The sequence below is a fragment of the Anser brachyrhynchus genome (assembly GCF_964034855.1).
Source record: "Anser brachyrhynchus genome assembly, chromosome: 27".
NCBI lineage: Eukaryota > Metazoa > Chordata > Aves > Anseriformes > Anatidae > Anser > Anser brachyrhynchus.
In genome coordinates, this window is record NC_137720.1 from 3,149,137 (window position 1) to 3,173,852 (window position 24,716).

General features: G+C 66.5%; 1 protein-coding gene and 1 long non-coding RNA gene across 5 annotated transcripts; one reads left to right on the top strand and one right to left on the bottom strand.

Annotated features, from left to right (window-relative positions):
- The first annotated feature begins 1,952 nt into the window (after window positions 1-1,952).
- On the top strand, window positions 1,953-24,716 carry PIK3C2B (phosphatidylinositol-4-phosphate 3-kinase catalytic subunit type 2 beta). 4 transcript variants are annotated; one of them, XR_013942310.1, is made up of 33 exons: window positions 1,953-2,148; window positions 9,432-10,417; window positions 11,121-11,221; window positions 11,409-11,563; window positions 11,706-11,826; window positions 14,168-14,279; window positions 14,567-14,646; window positions 14,727-14,790; window positions 15,418-15,564; window positions 15,867-15,900; window positions 16,203-16,398; window positions 17,282-17,404; window positions 18,148-18,315; window positions 18,418-18,529; window positions 18,608-18,750; window positions 19,426-19,614; window positions 19,778-19,871; window positions 20,162-20,256; window positions 20,333-20,513; window positions 20,583-20,690; window positions 20,773-20,865; window positions 20,975-21,104; window positions 21,412-21,548; window positions 21,686-21,855; window positions 22,010-22,166; window positions 22,272-22,381; window positions 22,521-22,722; window positions 22,845-22,969; window positions 23,046-23,163; window positions 23,319-23,400; window positions 23,489-23,599; window positions 23,681-23,809; window positions 23,888-24,027. XR_013942310.1 is itself a non-coding variant. In XM_080568823.1 (33 exons), the coding sequence occupies exons 2-33, from the start codon at window positions 9,509-9,511 to the stop codon at window positions 24,074-24,076; spliced, it is 4,881 nt and encodes a 1,626-aa protein (XP_080424949.1). In that variant the 5' UTR covers window positions 1,959-2,148; window positions 9,432-9,508; the 3' UTR covers window positions 24,077-24,716. The 4 variants fall into 4 exon arrangements, 3 of the variants coding, with proteins under 3 accessions (XP_080424949.1, XP_080424951.1, XP_080424950.1); XM_080568823.1 differs by having other exon boundaries at window positions 1,959-2,148; window positions 23,489-23,595; window positions 23,888-24,716; XM_080568825.1 differs by lacking the exon at window positions 1,953-2,148 and adding an exon at window positions 3,662-4,643 and having other exon boundaries at window positions 23,489-23,595; window positions 23,888-24,716.
- On the bottom strand, window positions 15,113-18,141 carry LOC308183169. Its single transcript, XR_013942320.1, has 2 exons — window positions 17,298-18,141; window positions 15,113-15,878 (listed from the first exon to the last, which is right to left on the bottom strand). It is a non-coding gene; the product is annotated as an uncharacterized lncRNA (long non-coding RNA).

Below are 24,716 nucleotides of genomic sequence, written 5' to 3' on the forward strand. Positions count from 1 at the left end.
TTCCGGCCCGCCGGGGGCGCACCATAGAGCGCGCCGGAAGTGTGTCCTAGAGGGGACCCCCGCCGCGCCCCCTCCCCGCTCCCGCCGTGGAGGACCGCGCTGAGGCGAGCACGGCGAGGCCCGCGAGGCGCCACGAGGGGACTCGGAGCCTCCCCTCCCCGGCTCGCCGCCGGGCCTTGCCCCTCCCCGGCCGCTCCGAGCCCCCCACGGACCCCCCCAGCCCCCTGCAGGCCCCCCCGGCACTCTGCGTGCAGCCACGGAGCGGAGCAGCACGGTGATAATGACGGCGCCGGCCCTGCGAACTCAGAGCCCGGATAGCTCAGTCGGTAGAGCATCAGACTTTTAATCTGAGGGTCCAGGGTTCAAGTCCCTGTTCGGGCGGTGCAGCTTTTTGTCCTCCCCAGCCCCGCCTGCGTCTCCCTCCCTCATTCACCGCTTTTCTCTAATTTTTTAATTTTTTCTTTGCTGCCAAGGGGCTCAGACGGGTTGCCGGGAAGGGGAGACGCAGCATCCGTCACCGGCTTATGAAGGCTTTGGAGGGGGATAACAGGCAGGAGGGGGAGGAAAAAAACTTGAGATAAAATATTAGGGAGGGAAGGAGAAAAAGGGAAAAATAGAAACTAATGAAAGAGGGAAAAAGGAAGCATCCGCCCGAACAGGGACTTGAACCCTGGACCCTCAGATTAAAAGTCTGATGCTCTACCGACTGAGCTATCCGGGCTCTGTGCGATCAGCCCCCTCCGCCCCTAGATGGCTCCGCTGCAGGCACCGAAGGGAGCTGCCCCCCCTCTCCCCTACCTGCACCCCTTTACCCCCATCCTGCCGCCATTTGAGACCCCCTGCAGGGAGCCCGAGCAGAGCCCGGCAGGACAAAGCGTGCCCTGGGAGCAGGACCCAGCAGCGAGGCTCCCCAGCACCCCCGCAGCCCCCTCGCACCCACCCGTGGGTGCCGTCAGCACCAAAACCTGCCTGGAATCGGGGTGCTGGGGCTCCCCCCGCACACCGCTGCTTAACGCCTCGGTCATTAAACACGTGAAATAACCCAAACCAGGCTCGGGCCTGCTCCTCGTCCTTCCTGCGGCTCCTGCACGGGTGGAATCGGGCACGGGGCGATGCTCGGCGGCTCCCCCCAAAACTCCTTCGCCCTTTTCCCCGCACAGGCCGTGGGTGCTGCTGCGGTGCGGGGGCAGCGCCGGGGAAGCCTCTGCTGCCTCACAGGGGTTAGGAGACTAAAACAGGAGAGCGGGGAACAATCCGTGCCGGGACGGGGAGCAGCAGGGCACGGCGCTCTTCCGGCAGCCCGGCTTGTCCCCGAGGTGGGGACGTTTTCTGTCGGAGGGTGGCTGCAGCCCGTGGGGGGCTGTAGGGTCGGATTTCCCCCCCAGGGCCTGGTGGGAGACGGAGCCGTGGGGTTCACTGGGAATTGCGTGAACCCCAAAACCACCCCCTTAGCCAGGGTACCCCCAAGAAGCGCAGGCCGGAGCCATCCCACGTCAGCACCAAACCCGAAGCACCAGCTGCAGCGTGGCTGTGGGGCGAGCAGCCCCCCCCCCACCTTGCCGAGGATCCCCCACCCCATTAGGGGCTGTAGGGTGTCCCGCATCCTCCCCCAGCTCCCTGGAGCTCCGACAGCCCCGGGGGAACCATCAGCAGCCGGGTGCGCTGGTGGGGCTGGTGGGGTTGAATTTCGGGGGGGATTTTTTTTGGAGGGGGCAGCTTCCTTCCCCAGCTCCCTGGATCTCTGACACTCCCATGGGCTGGCGGGGCTGCATTTTGGGGGTGGATTTTGTTTTTTTTTTGGGGGGGGCAGCATCCTTCTCCAGCTCCCTGGCACGGTGACACCCCCTGGGGGAACCCTCAGCAGCCGGGCGCGCTGCTGGGGCTGGCGGGGCTGCATTTTTTATTAATTATTATTTTTTTTTTTTAAGGGGGGGGGGGGGCAGCCCCGTGCAATGCTGCGGGTGGCCGGGAGATGGCTCCGCACCGCGCTGCGCCCCCTCCATTGTCCGCAGCCGCCGCCGCGCTCCCTCCTCCCGCAGCCGCCGCCAGCCGGGACCCCCCCCCCCAACCCCCGCCGGGACCCCCCCCCCCCCACCTGCCGGGACCCCCCCCCACCCCCCCCCCCGCCGCCGCCACCGCCCGGAGCAGGTAACGGGGGGAGCTGGGGGACGGGGAGCACCGGGAGGTGGCAGGGAAACCGGGGGGGGGGTCCGCGGGAGGAGGCCGGTTGGGTGCGATTTGCGGCTCGTTCCGGGTTTTCCCCCCTTTTTTTAGGTTTATTTTCGCCCCCCCCCGCGCTGTGGGGGTGTCGGGGTGCCGTAGGGCGCCCCCCCCCCCCCCCCTCCGGGTGCTGCCCCAAAGCCCCCAGCCTGGGGATTTTGGCAGCCCGGGGAGTCGCAGCCGAGCTGGGGGGGGGGCTGGAGGGGGGGCCCTGGCCTTAAAATGTGCTTGGGGGGGGTCGTAGGGGAAGGGGGGGGCGTTTGCGGAGAGGTGAAAGAGCCCCCAAAGCGTTGCAAAGTTGCCAGCGAGAGAAGTGTTGGGGGGGGGGGGAGCCAGCGCCAGGCTTTCCGTGATGTCAAAGTGTCCCCCCACCGGGACGGGGACGGGGCCGGGGACAGGGATGGGGACAGGGATGGGGACAGGGATGGGGACAGGGATGGGGACAGGGATGGGGACGGGGATGGGGACAGGGATGGGGACGGGGACGGGGACAGGGATGGGGACAGGGATGGGGACAGGGGTGGGGACAATCCTGCACTTGTGTGCGGCCGGGAAGGGTCAGCTCATCCCACCGAGGGCACGGTGCAGCCGTGGGCTCCGTGTGCTGCTCCTCGGGGTGCCGGGCTCGCTGCAGGCTCCCTGCTCCTCCAGCAGCCCCGCGGATCCCTGCGGAAACGCTCCCGCGCGTGTTTAGCTGTGAACTCCCCAGATATGTGAGCTGTTACCCCTGAGCAAGGGAGATGCGTCGACTCAACCGCAGCTATTCGTGGCTGCAAAGCCAGGCACGAACGCGATTGTTCGCAGGGTCTGGGCCGGGGTGAAACCAGCACAAGTGTGAGCCGGAAAAAAAAAAATAATCGATCATTTCCTCCTCCACCGAGAGGGAAAGCGCAGCGGGGAGCGCCACGGGGCGAGGGAAATCTGCACCGAAATGGGGTGCTCGGGTTCTCCCGGGCTAACCGCCCCGGCAAGGTGCTGCCCCACCTCGCCTCGGGAGCACGGCCTTAAAAAAAACGAGGGCAGGAGACAGGCAGGCGGGCAGGAGGGCGAGCCACGAGGCAGCCCTGCCCGCCCGCTGCGGCGTGCGGCGCCGCTGCTGTGCGTGCGCGCGTTGCTTGGATGCGCCCCGTGAATTTGCACGGCGTGGGAGAAGCTGCAGCAGCCGCCGCCCGTCCCGAGCGTTTTGGGTGCCGGGAAGGAGCCGTGCACGCCCGGCCCGCGTGCGTGGCTGCGTCTTGTCTGACTCCCACGAGATGCAAATCCGCCTCGCCGAGCCGCACGAGGAGCCGGTTCCCATCGCGGGCTGGGCTGGGGGTGGCCGTGCCCTCTGCACCCCGATGGGGGGGGACCGGAGAGAGTGGGGCGCACCCCAACTGCTGCGTGTCCTCCGCGCACCCAGCTCCTGGATGGGGGTGAGCCCGGTGGCAGTGGGAACGGCCATACGGATGGGGGTAGCAGCAGGATCCATATGGATGGGCAGCAGGAGCAGCCGTACGGAGCACGCAGCAGTGATCCCGCAGCAGGATCGGGCCCCTGGATCGGGGGGCAGCCGCTGCTTGCCAGCACACCCCAGCGGGACCCCCCTGGTGCAGCCGGGCTGGCCGAAGCAGGAGCGGCGTTGCGGTGCCGTGCTTCACACCGCTGGGCTCTATGGGGTTATAGCGGCCCGTGCCGGAGGGCAGCGAGCCCCCCCCGTGCGGGCTGCGCACCCCCCTTGCGGGCAGCCCCGCGGTGCTGAGCGCTCGCAGCGGAGGAAGCTGAGATTTGCATAGGAACCGAGCGCCCCGGCCGCCGCGCCAGGGGAGCCCGACCACAAGCATCCCCCGGGGACGCCGAGCACTGAGAAAACCCAGCCCTGGCTTCGGGCACGGGGCGCCGGAGGAGCCGGGGCTGAGTAAGACAGAAACCCCGAGCTCAGGTGTGACCCGGGGCCGGGCGAGACGCGGGCGTTTCGGCTCGCTGCCGGAGCCACCGAGCGCCGGAGAGGAAGCGGCGCCGGGTGGCTTTGCAGAAAGGTCCCACCCTCGCCCCTCCCCGCGTCCCCCTCGCTTTGCTCCTGGCCCTGCAGATGCTGGGTGAGGTGCAGCACCTCCCGCGCATCCTGTGTGGCTCTCACACCTTGCTGCGCGTCCCCTCCGCTGGCCCCAGCGCGTGCCATGAGGGGCTTTGGGGGGTTCCTTGGCACAGCTCCCTCCTTCGGCTGCCCCGTGTCGGGGGGCTTTCCCGTCCCGAGCCTGACCCATCTTCCCCAGGCAGGATTTCCTCCCGAGGGTGGAAATGCGTAGAAAAATGCTCGAAGAGCATTTGGCATCGGACAGCTTCACATCCTGCCTCCTCCAGAGGGCTTGGACCGGGCTGGGTTCCTATTAATAGGAGGCGTAGTGGCCTCGGGAGGAAGGAGCTCCTCGAGCTGCGAGGAACAGGTTGGGAGCAAACGGTGCTGGGCGTTTGCAAGGCATTTGCTGGGCTCCGCGTGCGGGGCACGGGGCTGCTTCGCTGCCTGTCACAAAATGCTCGATGCCGGGGGGAATGTGGGGGGCTCCCCATCGGGGCGTGTGGGATGGTGGGATGGGGGCTGGCTCCGTCTCGGAGGGACGACGACTTCTTCCTCGAAAGCTCTGCTGGTGATAGCTCTGCTGGTGATTTGTTGGGGTTTGGTGGAAGGGCAGCGGTCGCCTCCCTGCCCCGCGGCTCCCGCAGTACCGATCGCTCCTGGGGTAAAAAATTGGAGGTGCTTGAAAGTGTCTGTGGGGATCAGTTTGGGGGGAATCGTGTTGATTTTGCTGCAAGTGAAGAAGTCCAAGTGCTCGTTTTGCTGGGTTTCGGGTTAAGGTGTGGTGTTTTGGTGGTGCTGAGTGGGGCTCCAGGAGCGAAACGCTCGAGGTTTCGGTTTCGGTTTGAAATGACCTTTAAAACCAGATTCCCTTTCTGGAGCTCCGGCTCCAAACCAGGAAGAAAACCCTGAGCTTTGGCCCTATCAAAACACAACCTGGGGATGGACCCAACGAGCCTCCCTCGGTCACTGCACTGCTGGGAGACCAGTGCCAAGGCCCCCAAAGGCCCCAGTTCCCCCTGTTTTGGGGGCAAGCAGGAGGACTGAGAGCAGAGTCTCTTCCAGAACAGGGAGGGCTGAATCCTGCGCGCTCTGGGAGTGCTGGAGCTGGTGGGGGGCTCTGTGAGGCTGTGCTGGGCACTGCGCCTGTGGACATAGGAGCATCCCTGCTGCTGCAGGCTCCAGGACATTTGGGGAGCTTTGTCACCCCACGACGTGCTGTGGCGCACAGCGGGGACGTGCCACGGGGCCGGGGAGGCCGCCAGGAGCCGTGTCCCCAAGGCACCCCCGAGCATCCCGGCTCCGGTGGCTGGGAACGCGGCCGCCGGGCCCCGTCCAGCAGGAGAGGCAGGATGGATGGACCCGCAGCCCCCGAGGTGAAGCCGGGGGCTTTATCCTCCTCGCGGGGGCTTTATCCTCCTCGCGGCCGCTCCTCCCTCCGCCGGGTTATAAATGGGTGGGAATTGTCTCCCCCTGATAGGCATAACCTCCTTCCCCCGGCTCCCACCGCCGGGGGGGTGCCCCTCCGGGGCTCGTCGCTTTCCTTCCTCGCCCTCAGATGTTTGATGTCTTCCCAGATGCTCCAGGCCTCTCTATCTGCTCCCAGCGCAGCTGCCTGCGAGGGGGAAGGGAGGAGGGGATGGGCAGAGCCGGGGGGCGAGCACCGAGCCCCTGCTGTGCCCTGGGCTCCCGGCCCCGTGCGTGGGATCCGGCCGCGCGATTTTCTGCTCGGCTTCCCCCGTCCCTCCCCACGCCAAGCAGGTGCTGCTCAGCTGCTGGGGGGCGGCTGCGTGGGGACACTGAGCTCCCCCCAAACCCCTCGGGTGCCCCCTGCGCCCCCAGCCCACCCCGGTCCCCCCTCACCCTCTTCCCACCCTGATGCTCGGCTCTTTGCGCCTTGTCCCTCCCTGTCCTGCTACTGCTGGCTGCGGGGGCAAGGAGAGCCCTGCGGGGGGCCGTGCACCCCAAAGGCCACCCCAAAGCATCCCCCAGGGCTTGGGCTGGGGGCTGCAGCTCTTGGAGGTGGGGGGGGACCCTCGGGCACAGCTGGCTGGAGGGTTGGGGAGGTTGTGCCGGGCTGGGGGCCCTCGGGGACCCCGTATTTCCGTGAAAGCATCCGGCAGCACCAGACTTGAGCAGGTCCGGCCGGCCGCGCCATGCAAACCGGCTCAGAAATGAAAAGGCGGTGGGGAAAAACCCCGGGCGTTTCGGGAGGGTTTGTTCCTATTTCTCCACCCGCTGCTGGCCGGCTGGGCGGCCGTGGGTGGGTCGGGTTCTTTTGGTGGTGGAAAAATAAACTCTGCGGGGTCTCCGGGTGTGCAGGTGTGAAAACAGCCCCCCGACCTCTCTGCACCTCCCCGAGGGGGCCCCGAGGGTGCGTGGGGAGGCACAGGGTGGGCGCATCCTTCCTGCGTGGGGCCGTCCGGTGGATGAGAGCAAGGCAAAGCAAACGTTTCGCCTTGGTTTTCTTTCTCCTTGGTCCTCAGCACCCGAGGACTGTCCCAGACGGGAGGGTGGGGTGGTTTTGTGCGCGTGGGGCGTGCGTGGCCGGGGAGGTGTCCCCCCGATTTGCTGCTGGCAGCCGCTGATGTGGCAGCGCCGCGGTTCCTGCTGGAGCACGAGGGATGTGGTGTCCGCGTGCGGCTCCCCACAAGGCTGCAACCTCCCTTTTTGGGGCTTTGCTGGTGGAAACTAGGAAGAAAACGACGTTAAGCCACAAGCCGGGGCTTAGGGCGGCGGGTTTGCAGTGGACAAGTGCTTTTCCCTGCTGGGCTGCCCCAGCCGAGCGCCGTGCTGAGGCAGCAGGAGCCGCTCCGTGTCTCGAAGCATTTCTGTGCAAGGTGGGACGCCGAGCGCTCGCTGAACGCGTCTCCCGAGGCTGACGTGACCGGCGCACGTGCCAGGAAATTTAAAGTCAGAAAATCGCCCCTATATGAGCAGCAGGGATATTTTAAAGAGGGGGAAAAAAAATCCGCTCGTCTGCGCCTCCGGAATTCGGTGCCTGCCCCTGGAGCTGCCAGACGGCGCCTAACCCGCAGCTCTCAGCCCCGTGCCCTTTTTATAACGGGCTGGAGGGCAGAGGGGGCGTTCGGTGGGAATGCAGACGTCCCCTTACCAAACCCCACAGAGGAGCCAGGCTCGGCCCTGGCGCAGGTGCTCTTTGGGGTTTTTCGTGTGGGTTTGCATCGCCTCGGTCCTGCTGCCCGGCTCGTGGCGGAGGCAGGATGGGGCCGGCCGCTTCAGGGCCGCTTTCTCTGCTTCAAACTCCAGCAGATGCTGTTCCTGGAGACAAGAATGGATTTGTAGCTTTGTCAGCCACAAAAACTCAGGTCTATTTTGTTGCTTTTGGGTTAAAAGCACGTTTGCTTTGTTCGGCTTCCAGCAGCCCAGGATTGCCAGCTTTTGGGATTTCTGTTTTTCCGGGAAAAGCCCGTGGCTGCCGGCAACGCCCCCCCTTTGCTTGCACGGTGGCACCCAGGGCTGCGGCACCGACACCCGCGCACGGAGAGGGTCGAGCCCTTTCCTTCAAAACTGTAATTTTGGGGAGAAAGCGTGCCTGCAGCAGGCAAAGCCAGGGCTGGGCTGATTAGCAGCCATCTGGTTCGGGGCCACGTGGCTCGGGGGGGGCTGGTTGGGTCTCCGGGGCTGCTGTGGGGGCAATCGGCAGCCTGGGCTGCATCCCACGGGGATGCTCTGCTGGGTGCTGGAGGTGGTCGCACCTTGAAGCAGGGCACCGGGTTGTCCCCAGCCTTGCAGGGTGCGTGGTGTCGGGGTGAGGAGGGCTCTGGCTCGCAGCTCACACCCCGCGTCCTCCCCTCGTGGATGCTCGTGAGCCCTGGCCGGAGCGAGAAAACACTCGGCCAACTCTCAGCTCCAGAGATTTCAAGTGCCGAACGTCTCCGGAGGCTTTGGGCTCGCTCCACTTTTCTGTTTAACATCCACTTGGGTATTTATTTTGCTAGGAAGGGAAGAGGAGGGGAAATAGCCTTCCTTGGAGAGCGCCGGGCTGGCCTGGCGGCGCTGAGCGAGCCCCGGCAGCGGTCCCGGGCGCGCGGACGGCGGGGAGGGAGCGGCGGCTCTGCGGCTCCGCGGTCACCGCGGTTTGTGTGCCTTGGTCAGGGGCCAGGAAGGTGGTTTCGAGTCAGGCTTTTCCTCCTCTCTGCTTGCGGCTCAGTTCTGTAAAATCGCTGGGTTTGGAAGCTGTGCGACGCCGGGGGCTCGCAGCATCCCTGCTCAGGGACAGCAGCCGGCTCTGAGCCCTTCCCTGGGGCAGAGGGGGCTTGGAGGGGCTCGGAGGGACTTGTCGGGTCCCCTGGGGAGGCTTTCAGCTCTGATTTATTCTCTGAAGCATCCTGGGCTGGTGGGAGCTGGAGAATAGCAATGGGAGCTGGTGGGCAGTGGCTGCTCCGGGCTGTCCAGGGCCCCGTGCAGGCTTTGGGGTGAGCAGAGAGCAGCTGGGTAACCCCTGGGGGCAGGCTGGGGGGGCTCTGCATTGGGTAACCCCCTGAGGGCAGGCTGGGGGGGCTCTGCCTCGCTGCCTGCGCTGATGCAAACCGAATATCCTCTCCCTCGAATATCCTCTCCCCCAGGGGAGGCAAGGCAGGAGGGGCCGCAGACGCCCTTCCTTCCTCCCTTGCTTTTCTCCCTCCACTTTTCCTTTCTGATTGCAGAGTGCTGCTGGCGGGGGCCGTGGTTTTCTCCACGCAGCAATGCCCCCGAGACTACCGGGGGGGCTCGAAGCCGTGCCCGAGGCACGCGACGGCAGCTTGCCGGGCCCCGCGATGCCGGCGCAGGGCACTGGGGTTGCAGGTTGAGTCAGCCCCAGATGCTGGCGCTGGCCCCGCCGCCCTCCCTCGGTGTCTTATTTTGTCCTCGGGGAAATCCAGCAATAGCCCCAGCAGCTGCTGCTGGGGGCCGAGCAGCCCCGCGCGCCTGCCTGGAGGCTGCGAAAGCTTTCTTTAAGCCATCGCTCTGCCGAGCTCGTGAACGTTTCCTTTATTTCATCGCGGAGAGGAAGGGCCGGACCTCGGGCGCTGCCAGCCCCAACCCTCCGTAGGGCTCCGAATGACCCCTGGGTGCACGAAGCTCTGAGGCTCATTAGGGCCAGCCCTTGATGAGCTTGCAGAGCCGTTAACCCTCGCCTTTCCCCTCCGCCCAGGTGGCCGGCGGTGCAGCATGCCCTTCTCCTGAGCCCTCTGAGCGCGGGAGGAAGGAGAGGTCCCAGTGCGCGGAGAGATGTCCGCCACGCGTGGCGATGGGGAGCACTGGAAATCCCTCGAGTCGGTGGGCATCAGCCGCAAGGAGCTGGCGCTGGCCGAGGCCCTGCAGATGGAGTACGACGCGCTGTCGCGCCTGCGGCAGGACAAGGACAAGGAGGAGAGCCGCGCCAAGCAGCGGGGCGAGCGGCCCCTCATCTCCTGGGACGACCCCGCCGAGCCCAACGGCTGCGCCGGCATCAAAGCGGCACGGGGCCTCTCCGGCTCCGACCCCACGCTCAGCTACGACCCCCCGGCGGTGCCAGAGGGGTCCCCGGCACCCCGGCCCCCTCCCGGGCCGCCCCCCCGGCCGGACAGCCAGCCCTGGCTGAAGGCTCCGCTGGCCGGGGACTACCTGTACATCTTCGACGGCTCGGAGGGGGACTTCCTCGGGGAGCCCCTCAACGGCACCTCGCCCCCCGACGGCGGGGGCAGCTCCCCCAAAAAGCTCTCGCCGCCCCCCCTGCCCCCCCGGCACTCCATCTGGAGCCCCCCCGAGGGCAGCCAGCGCCCGGGGAAGGGGTCCCCCCCGTCCTCCAAAGCGCCCCAGCCCAGGGACATCAACATGTTCTCGCACGAGCGGGCGCACGGCAAGCTGCTCGCCCGGCGCATCTCCGAGGAGGACCCCTATGGCCTCGCCGACTACGAGGGCATCAACGACGCCATCACCTGCCTCAACCTCAAGTCCACCTACGAGTCGCAGGTGCTGCGGGAAGCCTCCCGGGGCTGGAAGGAAGGCAGGAGCATCTTCGAGAAGGAGTCGAGCGGCAAGCCGGTGGCGCGGAGCAAGACCATGCCCCCCCAGGTGCCCCCGCGGACCTACGTCTCCCGCTTCGGCAACAGGAAGAATCTGGCCCCGAACAAGAACCGCAGGATCTCCGTCGATCCGGTAAGAGGATTTTGGCTCCCCACTTTTGAGGTCGGGAGGGATGGAGGCAAAGCGCTGGGGAGAGCTGGAAATGGGGAGGTGAAGGCAGGGTGCAGAGGGGGCTGTGGGTGCCCTGTGGCTTTGCTGTGCCCAACCTCCTCGCCTTGCTCCCAGCCCTGCCGTGCCCCCAGCAGCCCGGCACGTGAACGTTTGGGGGCTGCAGGTGGGCTTCAGCGGGCTCCTGTCCTGCTCTCACAGCCTCTCCTGGTCCCCCCCCTCGGTGGGCGAGCGCTGCAGCCAGGCACCGCTGGCGGGGGCGGTGTAAGTCGCCCTCGGCTTTCTCGCTGCCAGAAACCAATTATAAAAGAGCATTAAAATTGTCTTTAGTGGCTGCCGTGTTCTCTGCCTTTCTCTGTCTCCCGTTAGCTGCTGGCTGGGTTAATTGCTCTGACAGTGGGGCCATTGTTCGCCGCAGAAGAGCGGCGGAGGCTCGGGGACCCCCGTGCGCAGGGGGAGCCTGGCACCGGGCGCGGGCAGGGCTCTGCTGCGGCACCCTGGTGGCCCGGGGACGGTCCCCCCATCCCTCAGCATCCTCAGATCGGCCTGCCCTGGCTGGGCAGGACGAGGCAATTGATCTCCTCGGTCCCGGAGGAGCGAGGCGGGGTGCAGGGGGAACGCGGGGAGCCCCCGGGGTGCCGCTGACGGGCTCGTGCCCTGCCCGCAGGTTGCCCCCCGGCCGCACTCCTTAGCCAATGGCTACGAGCTCTTCGAGGTGTCGGAGGAGCGGGACGAGGAGGTGGCTGCTTTCTGCCACATGCTGGACGTGTGAGTACCGCGGCCGTGCCCGAGCCGTCCCTGCGCCCCTCGGCGCGCCCCGAGCCCTCGCTTGGGGGTGTCGGGCTCCGTGCTCCGGCGAGGGCAGGCAGCGAAATGCCCCCAGACGGAGGCGTTTTGAGGGGGGGGGGGAGGACACGAAGGCAGGCACCGGCTCTGAGCCTGCCCCTGCCCGCAGGCTGCGGTCCGGCCCCAGCACCAAGGATTATTCCCTGACCGGCTTCGTGTGGAGCGCCGTCAGCCTCAGCCCCGAGCACCTGGGGCACGGCGTCAGCCTGAAGGTGACGGTGGTGTGCGACAGCCTTCGGGAGCCCCTCACCTTCACCTGCGACTGTGAGTGTCCCTCGGGGGGGCTGGGAGGCAGGATCAGCCCCGAGCAATGCCTGGGGGGGATTTTTGGGGGGTTCTCCCATCGCACGTGGGGTCACACCAGCCTGGGGACGCCGGGGCTCACCGCTGCTCGCTGTCCCCGCAGGCTCGTCCACCGTGGACCTGCTCATCTACCAGACGCTGTGCTACACGCACGATGAGCTGCACGCCGTCGACGTCGAGGATTTCGTGCTCAAGCTCTGCGGCTTGGAGGAATTCTTGCAAAAGTGAGTGCTGGGGGGGGTGGGGACACAGGCACTGCACCGCTCACGCGCCCGGCCGCGCTCGCTCGGCACAGGCGTGATGGATGGCCCGGGTCCGTCCCTGCCTCCCGAGCCACCGCGGTGCTCTCGCCAAAAGCAGCGTGTTGGGAGCATCCTTCCCTCCCCAGGGCAGGATACGAGTCTGGGAGCTGCCAAAAAAGCTCTTTGGGAGAGCATTAATAACGGCCGTGTCACTGAGCCGGGCGGCAGAGCCCTGCTCCAGCAGCAGCCCAGCTTCCCCCAGCCTGTTTTTTAAATTGCAGGAGCTGGAAAAAGCCATTTCCAGGGGGGGTAGCGGCGACTGGGGGCGGTTCAAAGCCTCAGAAATGTCCCGCTCTGCGAAGCGGGGAGAAAGGGGACAGGTTTCCCTTCCTTAATGAAGCCGGGACTGCACGGAGCCCAGGCACGGGGCTGCCTGGGGGCTTGCTGCTCCCACCGAGGCTGCGTTTCTGGCTCCGATAGCCGGGGCAAAGCTCCGTCCTGAGCGAGGTGCAGCGTGGAGGCAGCGGCAGCCACGCACGCAGGGGCACACGCCGTCCCTCCCGGCGGCTGCCTGCCGCCAGCCAGCTCCAGCCCTGCCTGGAGAGCGGCCCCACGGCCTGGCCCTGCCGCTCGAAATCGCGGGAGCTTTGCCACAGCCGCCGCTCGCTCCAGTTTCAGGCCCTAAAGGGGCAGCTGGGAATTGCTCGGCACGGGATAAGCCTGCACAGCACCGGCACGGGGGGTGCAGAGCCCAGGACGCGTGTGCGCGCGTGTTTGCATGGATGCAGCGGGGTTGCTCGCATGCTGCCACCCAGCCCTGGGCACAGCAGCAGGTCCGTCCGTCTGTCCCTCTGCTGGGGGGGCTGCAGGGAGCCCCCCTTTCCCCATGGTACCCGCTGGGCTTCAGCCGTTGGTTTCTTTCCTTCTGCAAATGCTGCCGTTGTCAGCAAAAAGCTGTTTTCTGTTTGCCGTAATGAGCCTTAACTAGAAACAGCCCCCGTTGGAAAAACGGGATTTGCACCAGCCGAGAGAGCGGTGCTTTGCCACGCCGCTGTGCAGCCCGCTCCTCGGCGTCGCTTTTTGGAGAGGGAGCCAGGGCTTTCGAGGATGGAAGCTGGCTCAGGCCGCCAGTCAGGGCTGCAAGCCCGTCCTGGGTTCTGTGCAGGATTCCTGCGCCATTTGGGGCAAATCCCCTCATTTCTGCCTAACTTCTCCGTTTGGAAAAGGGTCGCAGCAGCGTTGTCCTGCCCGTTAACCCAGCTGGAGGCATCCTGGGCTCGCAGCAGGACAGCCTGTCCCCAGCGAGCAGCTCCCGTGTCTCCCGGGGCCCTCAAAGGACCTTTGAGAAAGCCCTGGGAAATAAAGCCCTTTTGTCGCCCGTCTTTTCTTTCCACGTCTTCCCCCAGCGGAGGAGATGCTGGAAGTGCCAAAACCCTCCGTGAGGAGCCGGTCGGGCGCTCGAGCTCTCCAAACCAGCCTGAGCTGCCGTTGCTTTCCACCGCTTGGCATGCGCGAGGCACGGGGGGAAGGCTGGACGGGGCAGGGCACCCCAGGGGACGGAGCAGAGCACCCCAGGGGACAAAGCAGAGCATCCCAGGGGACGTTTGCAGCCCGAGGCGGGGTGCGCAGGATGCCGGCCCCGCGGCGATAAGGGCACGGCGCTGCCCAAGGGCCAGGCTTCCTGCATGCAGCGCCCCTCCTGCAGCAGGGCAGGACCCAGCACCAGCAGCCGCGCACTGATCAGGCTCCGCGTCCCCGTCCCCAGCAGCCCTGGGGGTGCCCCTGGCGCCCCCCCCCCCGCATCCTGCCATTGCGGCTCCATCCTGCCATTGAGCCTGCAGATGTGCCGCCCCCATCGCGGCACCGTGCCCGGCTGGCCGCGGCACCGCCGAGGGCTGAATTGGCTCATTCTCTTCTCATTCTCTTCCGAAGCTGGCAAGGAAAGCGGGGCAGTGTGGCGAGCCCCGCGGGCTCTGGTCGGGGGCTTTGCCATGCTGCAGGAGCCCCCGGTGCCAGCCTTTCCCCCTGCTGCTGCCGGGCTCCTCCGTGCCCGCTCCTTTTGGCACCAGCGGGGCCGGCCGCGGCTTTTTTGAAGGATGCAGGGGAAGGAGGAAAAACAATAACTTATTCTTCGGGCTTTTTAAGCACGAGCATCCCATTGAAGCGTTTTGCAGGCGAGCAGAGCACGGCCAAACCCCAGCCACAGCCATGCCCGGCCGCAGGGATTTAGCACGGGGCTGCTTTTGGGGGATTTTTCCCCCCAGCCTGGTCCTGGCGGGTGGAGCGGGGCCGCGTGCTGAGCCCGTTGTCTGTGCCCCTGCAGCAAGCACGCGCTGGGGAGCCACGAGTACATCCAGCACTGCAGGAAGTTCGACATCGACATCCGCCTGCAGCTGATGAGGAGGAAGGCTGTGCGCAGCGACCTGGCCCGCACGGTGGGTGCCCGCGGGGGGGAGTGCCCTCCCCGCCTGCACCGGGACCCTGCCCCGGGGAGATGCTTCAGCTGGGTTAGGGTTTGGCAAACCCCTCCCTGCCAGCTCCCTGCTGGGTGTAACCTGCAGGGATCGAGCCCCCAGCCCCGTATCAAGCTTCTTAGAGGGGACCCATGGTGGGGAGAGGGGCAGGAGGGCTCGCAGGGGTGGCACGGCTCGCGGCACGGCCCCGTGCCGGTGCAGGGGCAGCACCCACCCGCAGCCCGCGCTCAGCCTCTCTCCTCCTCCAGGCCAACGACGACCAGAGCCCGTCCACCCTCAACCACTACATCCACCTGCAGGAGAGGCCCATCAAGCAGACCATCAGCAGGTAGGGGGCACGGGGCGAGCACGGGCCCTGCGCCGGGTGCCCTCCCCGCTGGGGCTGAGCTCCGCTCTCTGCGTCCGTAGGCAGGCGCTGAGTCTCCTCTTCGACACCTTCCACAACGAGGTGGATGCTTTCCTGGCAGCTGAGGTGAGCGTTCAGGGGCTGCGGTGCCTTGGGGAAGCGCCGGGTGGCACCGAGACAGCCCTGCCCTTCTCGTCCCCTCCCTGGAAGGAGGCTGGCTTTGGCACAGCCTGGCTCCGGCGCCCTTGCCCACGTGCCCAAGGTGCCGGATTTTCCTGGTAGAGGCTCCAAGCAGCCTCTCCTCCCCGGGGAGCCCCGACCTCTCCATTCCTCCGAGCATCGCCACTTGTTCCTGCACAGATCCACCCTGTCCCATCCCGTTCCTGTGCCCCAAGGGGCTGCCTATATCCGAGGGGACAGCATCGCCCCAAAAGAAGGGGCTCCCATATTCCCAGGGAGCGCAGCAGACATTTGCTGCAGACTTTTTTATTATCACGATGGGGCTCAAAGTCTGCATCAGAGGAGGGGAAAGGAGGGAAAGCCTGCAGGTGGCAGCTGCGTGGTGGGTTGGGGAGCTGCCATGAAGGCTGAGGACAGCATTTATTCCTCTCCTTGGTCTTTTCTTGGGCACAAGAGGGTGCAGGCGCCGCTCCCCATCCCCTTCCCTGCTTGCTGCCGGCTCCCCGAGGGCAGAGGCTCTGCTTTGCCCTGGCTCTGAGCCCGGGGCTCCGCTCAGCCTCCCCCTGCCCGCAGGGAGACTTCCCGCTGAAGGCGGAGCGGGTGATCCAGTCGGTCATGGCCATCTGCAACGCCCTGGCCGCCGTCGAGTCCCAGGAGATCACGGCCGCCCTCAACCAGATGCCCCCCTGCCCCTCCCGCATGCAGCCCAAAATCCAGAAGGTAAGGGCAGGGGGAGCGGAGCTGCTCGGCCGGGGGGGGCGTAAAGGGAAAAAAAATCATCCTTCCTTCCTCCTTCCCACTGCACCACGTGGAAAATTCCTCAATAGCTGGGAGCAGGCAGCTGCTTGCCCTGCCCGTGGCAGCAGCCGAGGAGCCGGGACCACGGAGCTCCCCCCGGCCGCTTACGTAAAGCCGCTGGCTCGGCGAGCTGCTCCCAGCCGCGGCGACGCGCGGGGCTCCTCCTGACATTGCTCTCGTGGTTTCTTTCTTCTTTTTTTTTTTTTTTTTTTTTTCCTCAACAGGATCCAAATGTCCTGGCCAAGAGGGAAAATCGAGGTATTTCAATTCTCCTCCTCCCCTTCTGGGCTTAAGTTCCTGGTGCTTTTAATCCTCAAACCCCTCCTCCTCGATTATTACGGCCAAAAAATGCGTTTGAAACCGTTTTTTAAGAAACGAGGGTTTCTGGAGGCCGTGCCCGTTGTTCCTCCCCGTGAACCCAGCAAAGTGGGAAGCCTGAAATCCCTCCCCTGGCCCGCTGTGCCTCAGAGGAGGGGACGTGCCCGGGGTCCCCCCAGCATCCCCGAGGGACCGGCGGTGCGGGGCAGCCCCGTGTCACCCCCCTGCTGCCTCCCCTGCAGAGAGGATCGTGGAGAGCCTGACGGCCGCCATCCTCGACCTGGTGGGGCTCTACTGCAACACCTTCAACGCCGACTTCCAGACGGCCGTGCAGGGGAGCCGGGAGCACGGCGTGGTGCAGGAGGCCTGCCTGCTCTCCTGCCCGCTCTCCTTCACCGTCTACGCCACCCACCGCATCCCCATCACCTGGGCTGCCAGGTAGGGGATAAGATAAACCTGCCTGCGGGTCCTGGGGCTCAGCACCCTGTTGGTTACCCATCAGCAGGGCATTCCTCCCCTAGGCTGCTGTAAAAAGCACGTCCCAAATACCCCGCATAAGAGCTAACCCACCCCAAACCTCCCCAAAGGGCAGGACGGCGAGCCTGGGTGCGCACCGGGGGCGCTGATGCTGGCGGGCTCCGCGGTGCTCTCCCACCCCAACCCCACAAACCCTCGGGGCTGCAGCATCGCCCCCGATGTGACAGATGGCCCCGGAGCCGCGGCAGGCTCCTTTGTTAGGTGCCGCGGTGCCCGGCCCCATGCGGGGGGACGGCGGTGGTCCCGGCGGGCGGCGGGAGCCCACCGCGGGGAGGGCGTGCGAGGCAGCGGCGGCGGCAGCAGCCGCCCCGCCGGGGACCCCTCGCCTTTGTCCCGTCCTTAATGTATTCCCCCTGGTGACTGGCTCCGAACAAAGCCGGTAGCCTGGGAAATGCCGGCATCCCCCTGACCTCCGGCGCCCCGCAGCCCTCCCCGGATTGTCGCTCGGCACCTGCCACATGGCAGGGCCCCCCCCGGCAGCCCCCCGTGTGACGGTATGCGCGGTGGCATATGGTGACGGGGACGGGAGGGGTGGGGGCTGCTGGCTTTACACCCCCTCCCCTGCCCAAAGCCCGGCCGGGGGAAGGCGAGGAGGGGGAGCCGCTCGTGCAGGGGCCGCGTTGGAGCACGGCCGGCGGTGGGGAGAGCTCTGAGCCTTCTTGCACCCCCAGGCATTACCTTCCTCCTCCCCACCCCGCTGCTATGGGGTTTGCCCCTTGGCGTGGGTGAAGCCCAAGCACCCTCAGTGCTCCCCCTGCTCACGGCCCCTCTGCTCCCCTTGCAGCTACGAAGATTTCTACCTCTCCTGCTCCATCACGCACGGCGGCAAGGAGCTGTGCAGCCCGCTGCACACCAGGAAGGCCCACGTCTACAAGTACCTCTTCCACCTCATCATATGGGACCAGCAGTAAGGCAGCCCCCTGGCCGCAGGGTGGGCACGGGTGGTCCCCAGCCACGCTGCTTCCTCCTCCTCCTCCTCCTCTCTGCGCCTCTCGCTGTATTTTGGGTTTCGGAAGCTCTTGTGTCATCCCCGGGAATAGCACTGGCCCCACGGCGCCAGCCGCGCCGCCCCCGGAGCTGCTTGTTTGCACCCAGGAAAGGGGATCTGCTCCCAAAATAGCCCCGGGAGCAGGCGGGGAGGCCGTGCCGAGCCCTCGCCATGCCTGGCATTCGCCGTGTCCCCGGGAGGTGGGGACGGGACGGGGATAATTTTAGAAAGCGCCTGTGCCCCCGAAGGACACGCGCTGAGTGGGGCCGTGCCGAGTGGGGCCGTGCCGACCCCTCCGTGCCTCCCGCCCGCCCCACGGGCAGGATGTAGCTGGTGCCCCGGGCTCCCCGGGCACGTCGGAGAAGAGCCTCGACCCCGGGGACCCCCAGGGAGAAGCCGGGACGAGGTCAGTGTGCGGGGGACCCCTCCCTGTCCTGCGGTCACCTTCCCAGGGCGCAGAAGCAGCCGGCTGTACCCGACACCGGGGGGGCTTGCCCATGACGTGGGGCCTCGGTGCCGTGCCGGGGGCACGTGGCACCCCCGGTGCCAGGTGCCAGCAGCAGGGGGGGCTTGCTGGGCTCTCTTTTGGCATCCCGAGGTGGGGGGGGCCGCTGGCAGCACCTGTCCCCGGCACGGTTGAGCCGCCGACTGCTCTCTTGCAGGATCTGCTTCCCCGTCCAGGTGAACCGGCTGCCGCGGGAGACGCTGCTCAGCGTCACGCTCTTCGCCGTGCCCGTGCCCCCCCCGGGGAGCTCCTCCGACACCAACAAGCAGCGGCGGGTCCCCGAGGCGCTGGGCTGGGTCACCACCCCGCTCTTCAACTTCAGGCAGTGCGTGGGGCGTCCCGCCGCAGCGGGCACCCTTGGGTGCAGCGCTGCCACCACCCCCCCTCCCCAAAGCAGCACCCTCAGCCCCCCTCCTTTCTCCTCCAGGGTCCTGACCTGCGGACGAAAGCTTTTGGGCTTGTGGCCGGCGACCCAGGACAACTCCAGAGCCAGGTCGAGTGCCCCCAACTTCAACCAGCCCGACAGCGTCATCCTGCAGGTGGGTGCCGGCGGCGGGGTGCCGGGGGGGGGGGGGGGGGACGCCGAGCCCCCGCTCACCCGCCCGCCTCCGCCCCAGATCGACTTCCCCACCTCCGCCTTCGACGTGAAGTTCACGAGCCCGCTGGCGGCCGAGGTCAGCCCCAAGTACGAATTCGGCAGCCTGGGCGAGGAGGACCAGCGCAGGCTGCGGGAGGCGATGCAGAAGAAATCGCTCTACTGGTGAGCAGAGAGCTCAGCATCATCCTGCTCGGGGGGGTTGCTGAGCTCCCCCCAGCGCTGATGCGGTACTGGCAGGCACAGGGGGTATTTGGGGGGCCTGATCCTGCCAGGAAAGCAGCCGGGGATAGGGGTTGAGTTTGGGAGCGGGCAGAGGAGCAGCCCTCCCGGCTGCCCGGCCCCGAGGGTGGCTTCTCCGGCGGTGTCCCCCCAGCAGGGACAGCTGCCCGGCCCCTTGTCCAGCCCAGCACGGCTGAGCCGGCCGGCGTCGGATGGTGCTGGCTATAAACGGAGAGGATCAGGTGTCGGCAGCTGTGCCCGGATCCCTGGTGCTCAGCAGTGGTGCTGGACGTGCCCTCACCGCCAGCCACACCACTGGGACCCAGCAGCAGGGCCGATCCTGCTTGCAAAACATCCAGCGGGGTGGCTCGGGGGTCCCTGTGGGTGCTCGGTCACCCTGTCCATGGGTGCTCCTGGATCAGGGTGCAGCGTGGGCAGCACCCAGCATCACGCAGGGTGGCAGAGCCCCCTCTGCTGAGCTTTCCCCAGCTCGGGGGGATGCTGGCAGGGTCCTGCTTTCCTTTGCCTCTTCCCAAGGGGTTTATCGGTGTCCCCCCGCACCGTGCGTGCCGGGGGCAGCGGGGCGCCCCGTCCCCAGCCCGTGCCGTCCCCGTGCAGGTTGACGGACGCCGACCGCAAGCGGCTGTGGGAGAAGCGCTACTACTGCCACGCGGCGCCCGGCGCGCTGCCCATGCTGCTGGCCAGCGCGCCCAGCTGGGAGTGGGCCTGCCTGCCCGACATCTACGCCCTGCTCGGCCAGTGGACCTGCATGAGCCACCAGGACGCCCTGGGGCTCCTGCACGCCACGTAAGTCACCATCACACAGGCACGGGGCGCTACATGGGCTTGGGACCGCTGCAGGCTGAGCCAGAGGGCGTCCAGCCCCACTGGTGCCGGGTTTTTGGTGTGGGGTGAGTGGGAAGGGTCCCGTGGCGGCCAGCCCACGGGGACGTGCCACCCCTGGCCGCAGGTTCCCGGACCAGGAGGTGAGGAGGACGGCCGTGCAGTGGATCGACTCCATCTCCGACACGGAGCTGCTGGACTACCTGCCCCAGCTGGTGCAGGTGTGTGCCGGGATGGGGATGTTGTGTGGGGTGTGTGCTGGGATGGGGATGCTGTACGGGATGTTTGCTGGGACGGGGATGCTATTTGGGATGAGTCCCAGATGGGGATGCTGTACGGGATGTGTGCTGGGATGGGGATGCACTGTACTACACATGCTGGGGTGGGGATGCTTCATGGGACGTGCTGGGGTGGGGATGCAGCGTGGGGCACATACTGGGACCAGGACACAGCATGGGGCATGTGCTGGTCCTGCTGTACCCTAAAACTGTCCCCTCTCCCCCTCCTGCAGGCCCTGAAGTACGAATGCTACCTGGACAGCCCGTTGGTGCGCTTCCTCATGAAGCGGGCAATCTGCGACCTGAAAATCACCCACTACTTCTTCTGGTGAGTTTTGGGGGGGCCGGGAGCGGCCGGGGGGACCCGTGGTGAGTCTGACCCCGTGCTTCTGCGCTGCGGGCAGGCTGCTGAAGGACGGCCTGAAGGATTCCCAGTTCAGCATCCGCTACCAGTACCTGCTGGCGGCTCTGCTGTGCTGCTGCGGGAAGGGGCTGCGGGAGGAATTCGACCGGCAGTGCCTGCTGGTCAACACCCTGGCCAGGCTGGCCCAGCAAGTGCGGGACGCCGCGCCGTCTGCTCGCCAGGTGAGTATCGGGGTCATCGGGGGGTTTATCGGGTCCAGCTGGGTCTCAGCCCCCCGTGTCCTCCCGCAGGGCATCCTCCGCGAGGGGCTGGAGGAGGTGAAGCAGTTCTTCAAGGCGAACGGCTCGTGCCGGCTGCCGCTCAGCCCCAGCCTGCTGGTGAAGGGGATCGTGCCCCGGGTGAGTGCTGGCGCCGGGGGTGCCGTCACCCAGCGGGGCCCAGCCGGCTCTGATGGGGTTTGCTTCCCTTCCCCGGCGGCAGGACTGCTCCTATTTCAACTCCAACGCCGTCCCCCTGAAGCTCTCCTTCCAGAACGTCGACCCCCTCGGGGAAAATATCCGGGTCATCTTCAAGGTGAGCTCGTCCTCCGTTGGGTGCCCAAACCGTGGGCACCGCACCCCAAACCGTGGGCACCCTGCCCCTGACACCCCCCTGCTCTGGTCGCTCCCCCGGGGGCTCGCAGTGCGGCGACGACCTGCGGCAGGACATGCTGACGCTGCAGATGATCCGGATCATGAACAAGATCTGGGTGCAGGAGGGGCTGGACATGCGCATGGTCATCTTCCGCTGCTTCTCCACGGGACGCGGACGAGGTATCCCGGTGCGGGGGCATCCCCCGGCGGCGTCGGTCCCCGGGTCGTGATGCTCTGGGGTTGGCGATGGCATGGGAGGTCCTGGGGATCCCCAGGGAGAAGCCACCCCGGGTCACTGTGAGCCGCCGTTGGGTTTGATCCTACAGACCGTCTGTAGGACCGTGTTTGGTTCCTACAGACCGTTTGTAGGAACTTTGTGGAATGTCACCCATGGATGGCAGCTGGGTTGGTGGTGGCAAAGGGGGCTGGGGTTTCCGTGCCCCCCACGGGGGAAGGACGGGTCTCACCCTGCTGTCCCGGCTGCCAGGCATGGTGGAGATGATCCCCAACGCCGAGACCCTACGCAAAATCCAGGTGGAGCACGGCGTGACGGGCTCCTTCAAGGACCGGCCGCTGGCAGACTGGCTGCAGAAACACAACCCCGAGGAGGATGAGTACGAGAAGGTGAGGAGGTGCCCGGCAGGGTCCCCGCTCCTCGTGTCCCCCTCCCCAGGGACAAGACATGTCGCTTCCTAGCGTGGGGGCCACCAAAGCCCACCTCGGGGCCGCCCTGTCTTTCTCCATCCCTCCGTCCCCCCCAGGCCGTGGAGAACTTCATCTACTCCTGCGCCGGCTGCTGCGTGGCCACCTACGTGCTGGGGATCTGCGACCGGCACAACGACAACATCATGCTCAAGACCACCGGCCACATGTTCCACATCGATTTCGGCAGGTTCCTGGGCCACGCTCAGATGTTCGGCAACATCAAGAGGTGAGAAGCCACCCCCGGCGCCGCCTTCCCCCTCGCTGGGATTGCACGCGTGGGGCTGCGATGCTTTGGCTTTGGGGTCCACCCTGGTTTTGCGGGTGCAACCCCTTTCCTCGTGGCGCCGTGCTCACTTTCTGCCCCTCTTTCCCCGGCGCAGGGACCGGGCCCCGTTCGTCTTCACCTCGGACATGGCGTACGTCATCAACGGCGGGGACAAGCCCTCCAGCCGCTTCCACGACTTCGTCGACCTGTGCTGCCAGGCTTACAACCTGATCCGCAAGCACACCCACCTCTTCCTCAACCTGCTGGGGCTGGTGAGAGCCTGGGGCCGCTCGCTGCCCCTCAAAGCGGGGACAGGGTGGCTGGGGGGGCTGCGTCCTCGTCCCACCGCCCGCCCTCACCCCTGTCTCGCTGCCCAGATGCTGTCCTGCGGCATCCCCGAGCTCTCCGACCTGGAGGACCTCAAGTACGTCTACGATGCCCTGAGGCCACAGGACACTGATGCCGATGCCACCACGTACTTCACCAGGTATGGGACACGGGTGGGTGACGGGGTGGGGGGTGATGGAGGGACCCCCAGGAAGGAGGCACGGCCCCTGGCTGCATCTCGTCTCGCCCGTGGGCTCCATGACCCAGCCTCTCCATCCCAGCAAGCGGCCTCGTTGCAGGTTGATCGAGTCCAGCCTGGGCAGCGTGGCCACCAAGCTCAACTTCTTCATCCACAACCTGGCGCAGATGAAGTTCACGGGCTCCGACGCCCGCCCCACGCTCTCCTTTGCCCCCCGCACGCACACCATCAAGACGTCCGGCCGGATCCGCGACGTCTTCCTCTGCCGCCACGAGAGGGTGTTCAACCCCAGCAAGGGCTACGTGAGTGGGGACAGCCCGAGGGGACGGGCAGAGGAGCGTTCCCCATCCCTGAGCCCCTCACCCTCGTGGGCACGGGGTGTCCCGGTGTTTCCATCCCGCCTCGCAGCCCCTTCTCCCCGCAGACCTACGTGGTGAAGGTGCAGCGGGAGAGCCCGAGCGAGGTGGTGTTCGTGCAGCGCACCTTCGAGGAGTTCCAAGAGCTGCACAACAAGCTGCGCCTCCTCTTCCCCTCCTCGCTGCTGCCCAGGTACCCCCGCAGACCCTACACCGGGGGGTCTCCTGATGTCCCCCAGGGTCTCTGAGCATCCGTGCCCGCGCGGCAGCTTCCCCAGCAGGTTCGTCATCGGCCGGTCGCGGGGAGAGGCGGTGGCCGAGAGGAGGAAGGAGGAACTCAACGGCTACATCTGGCACCTCATCCACGCCACCCCCGAGGTGGCCGAGGTGCGGGGCCGGGGGACCCCGGGAGGTGGGGATGGGGCTGCTGGGGATAGGAATTTGGGAGGAAAGGGGGCAAACGCGGTGCGTAAAGCATCTGTGTGCGCACCCTGGATGGCGAGGGACATGGTCACCAGTAACGGCCCCTCTTTGCCCTGCAGTGCGACCTCATCTACACCTTCTTCCATCCACTGCCGAGGGATGAGAAGGCGGCCGGCACCAGCCCGGCACCAAAGCCAGCAGGTAGGTGAGCTGGGGTGCGCGCCACATCCCCTCTGTGTCCTTCCTGTGTCCCCCCTCACGTCCCTCCTGTGTCCCTTTTCCTCTCCAGACGCCACGTGGGCTCGTCCCCTGGGGAAGGTCGGCGGCGAGGTGAAGCTCTCCATCTCCTACAAGAACAACAAGCTCTTCATCATGGTGATGCACATCCGGGGGCTGGTAGGTGCGCGGTGTCCCGGCGGCGCTGGGGCAGGGTCTGCTCGCGGGGCCGGGCTCACGGCGTGCCCCGTGCTGTGCCCGGCAGCAGCCCCTCCAGGACGGCAATGACCCCGACCCCTACGTCAAGACCTACCTGCTGCCCGACCCCCAGAAAACCACCAAGAGGAAAACCAAAGTGGCCCGAAAAACCTGCAACCCCACCTACAATGAGATGGTACGGGGGACGGGGACGGGGTTTGGGGGGCTTTCGGGGGCAGCGGCTGAGGCTCTGCCCTGCTCTGTCCCCCTCCAGCTGGTCTACGACGGCGTCCCCCGGGGGGACCTGCAGCAGCGGGAGCTGCGGCTGAGCGTGCTGAGCGAGGAAGGCTTTTGGGAGAACATCCTCCTCGGGGAGGTCGGCATCCGCCTGCGGGACCTCGACTTGGCGCAGGAGAAGATGGGCTGGTTCGCCCTGGGCTCCCGTGGCCATGGCACCCTCTGAGCTCCGGGGCCAGGCACCGGTGTCACCGGCACCTCCGGGGACGCGCCTGTAGGGACCGGGCACCCGTGTGCCGGGAGCTGCCGTAGCCGTCTTCTTTTTAAGTTTACCTTGTGTCAAGGGAGCAACGCGGGGGGGTGGGCAGGGAGGAGTGTCGGGGCACTTCGGGGGGGTTATTTCTTCCTTTGGGATATCTGTATTTTAATTTTTTTAATAACAACGAGTAGCGCGCGGCCGGGCACCGGGGCGGAGAGGAGGCGGCGGCGGTGGCATCGCCGAGGTTGGACTCAGACGTCCCCCCAGGGACATTTGTGCCCCCCAAGGACATTTGTACCCCCCTTATCTCCTCGAGGAGCTGCCTGCTGGCATCCGGGCCATTCCCATCCCGGGGGATTTGCTCCCAAAGGAGAGCAGTGCAGCGGGGGGGGTCCTGCTGGGGTGACCCCGCCAGCCCCCCGGGGAGCACAGAGCCACCTCCTCGGCCCCTCGCCCGGCCCCGCAGCCGGGGACGCCTGCGCCAGGGTGTCGTGGGCTTGGTGCCTGTGGTGCTTTGTTTACAGCGAGAGCTCCGTAAACGGACGAAATGTTTCTCAGGATCGAGAATAATGAACTTACCTTTATATTAAAAGTTTTAAATACTGTA

Bases quoted from the DNA above. Each gene is read 5' to 3' on its own strand.
- PIK3C2B (XM_080568823.1), top strand. From the start codon at position 9,509: ATGTCCGCCACGCGTGGCGATGGGGAGCACTGGAAATCCCTCGAGTCG. The intron at 11,564-11,705 runs GTGAGTGTCCCT...CTGTCCCCGCAG, and splicing joins CCTCACCTTCACCTGCGACT to GCTCGTCCACCGTGGACCTG. The intron at 11,827-14,167 runs GTGAGTGCTGGG...GTGCCCCTGCAG, and splicing joins TTGGAGGAATTCTTGCAAAA to CAAGCACGCGCTGGGGAGCC.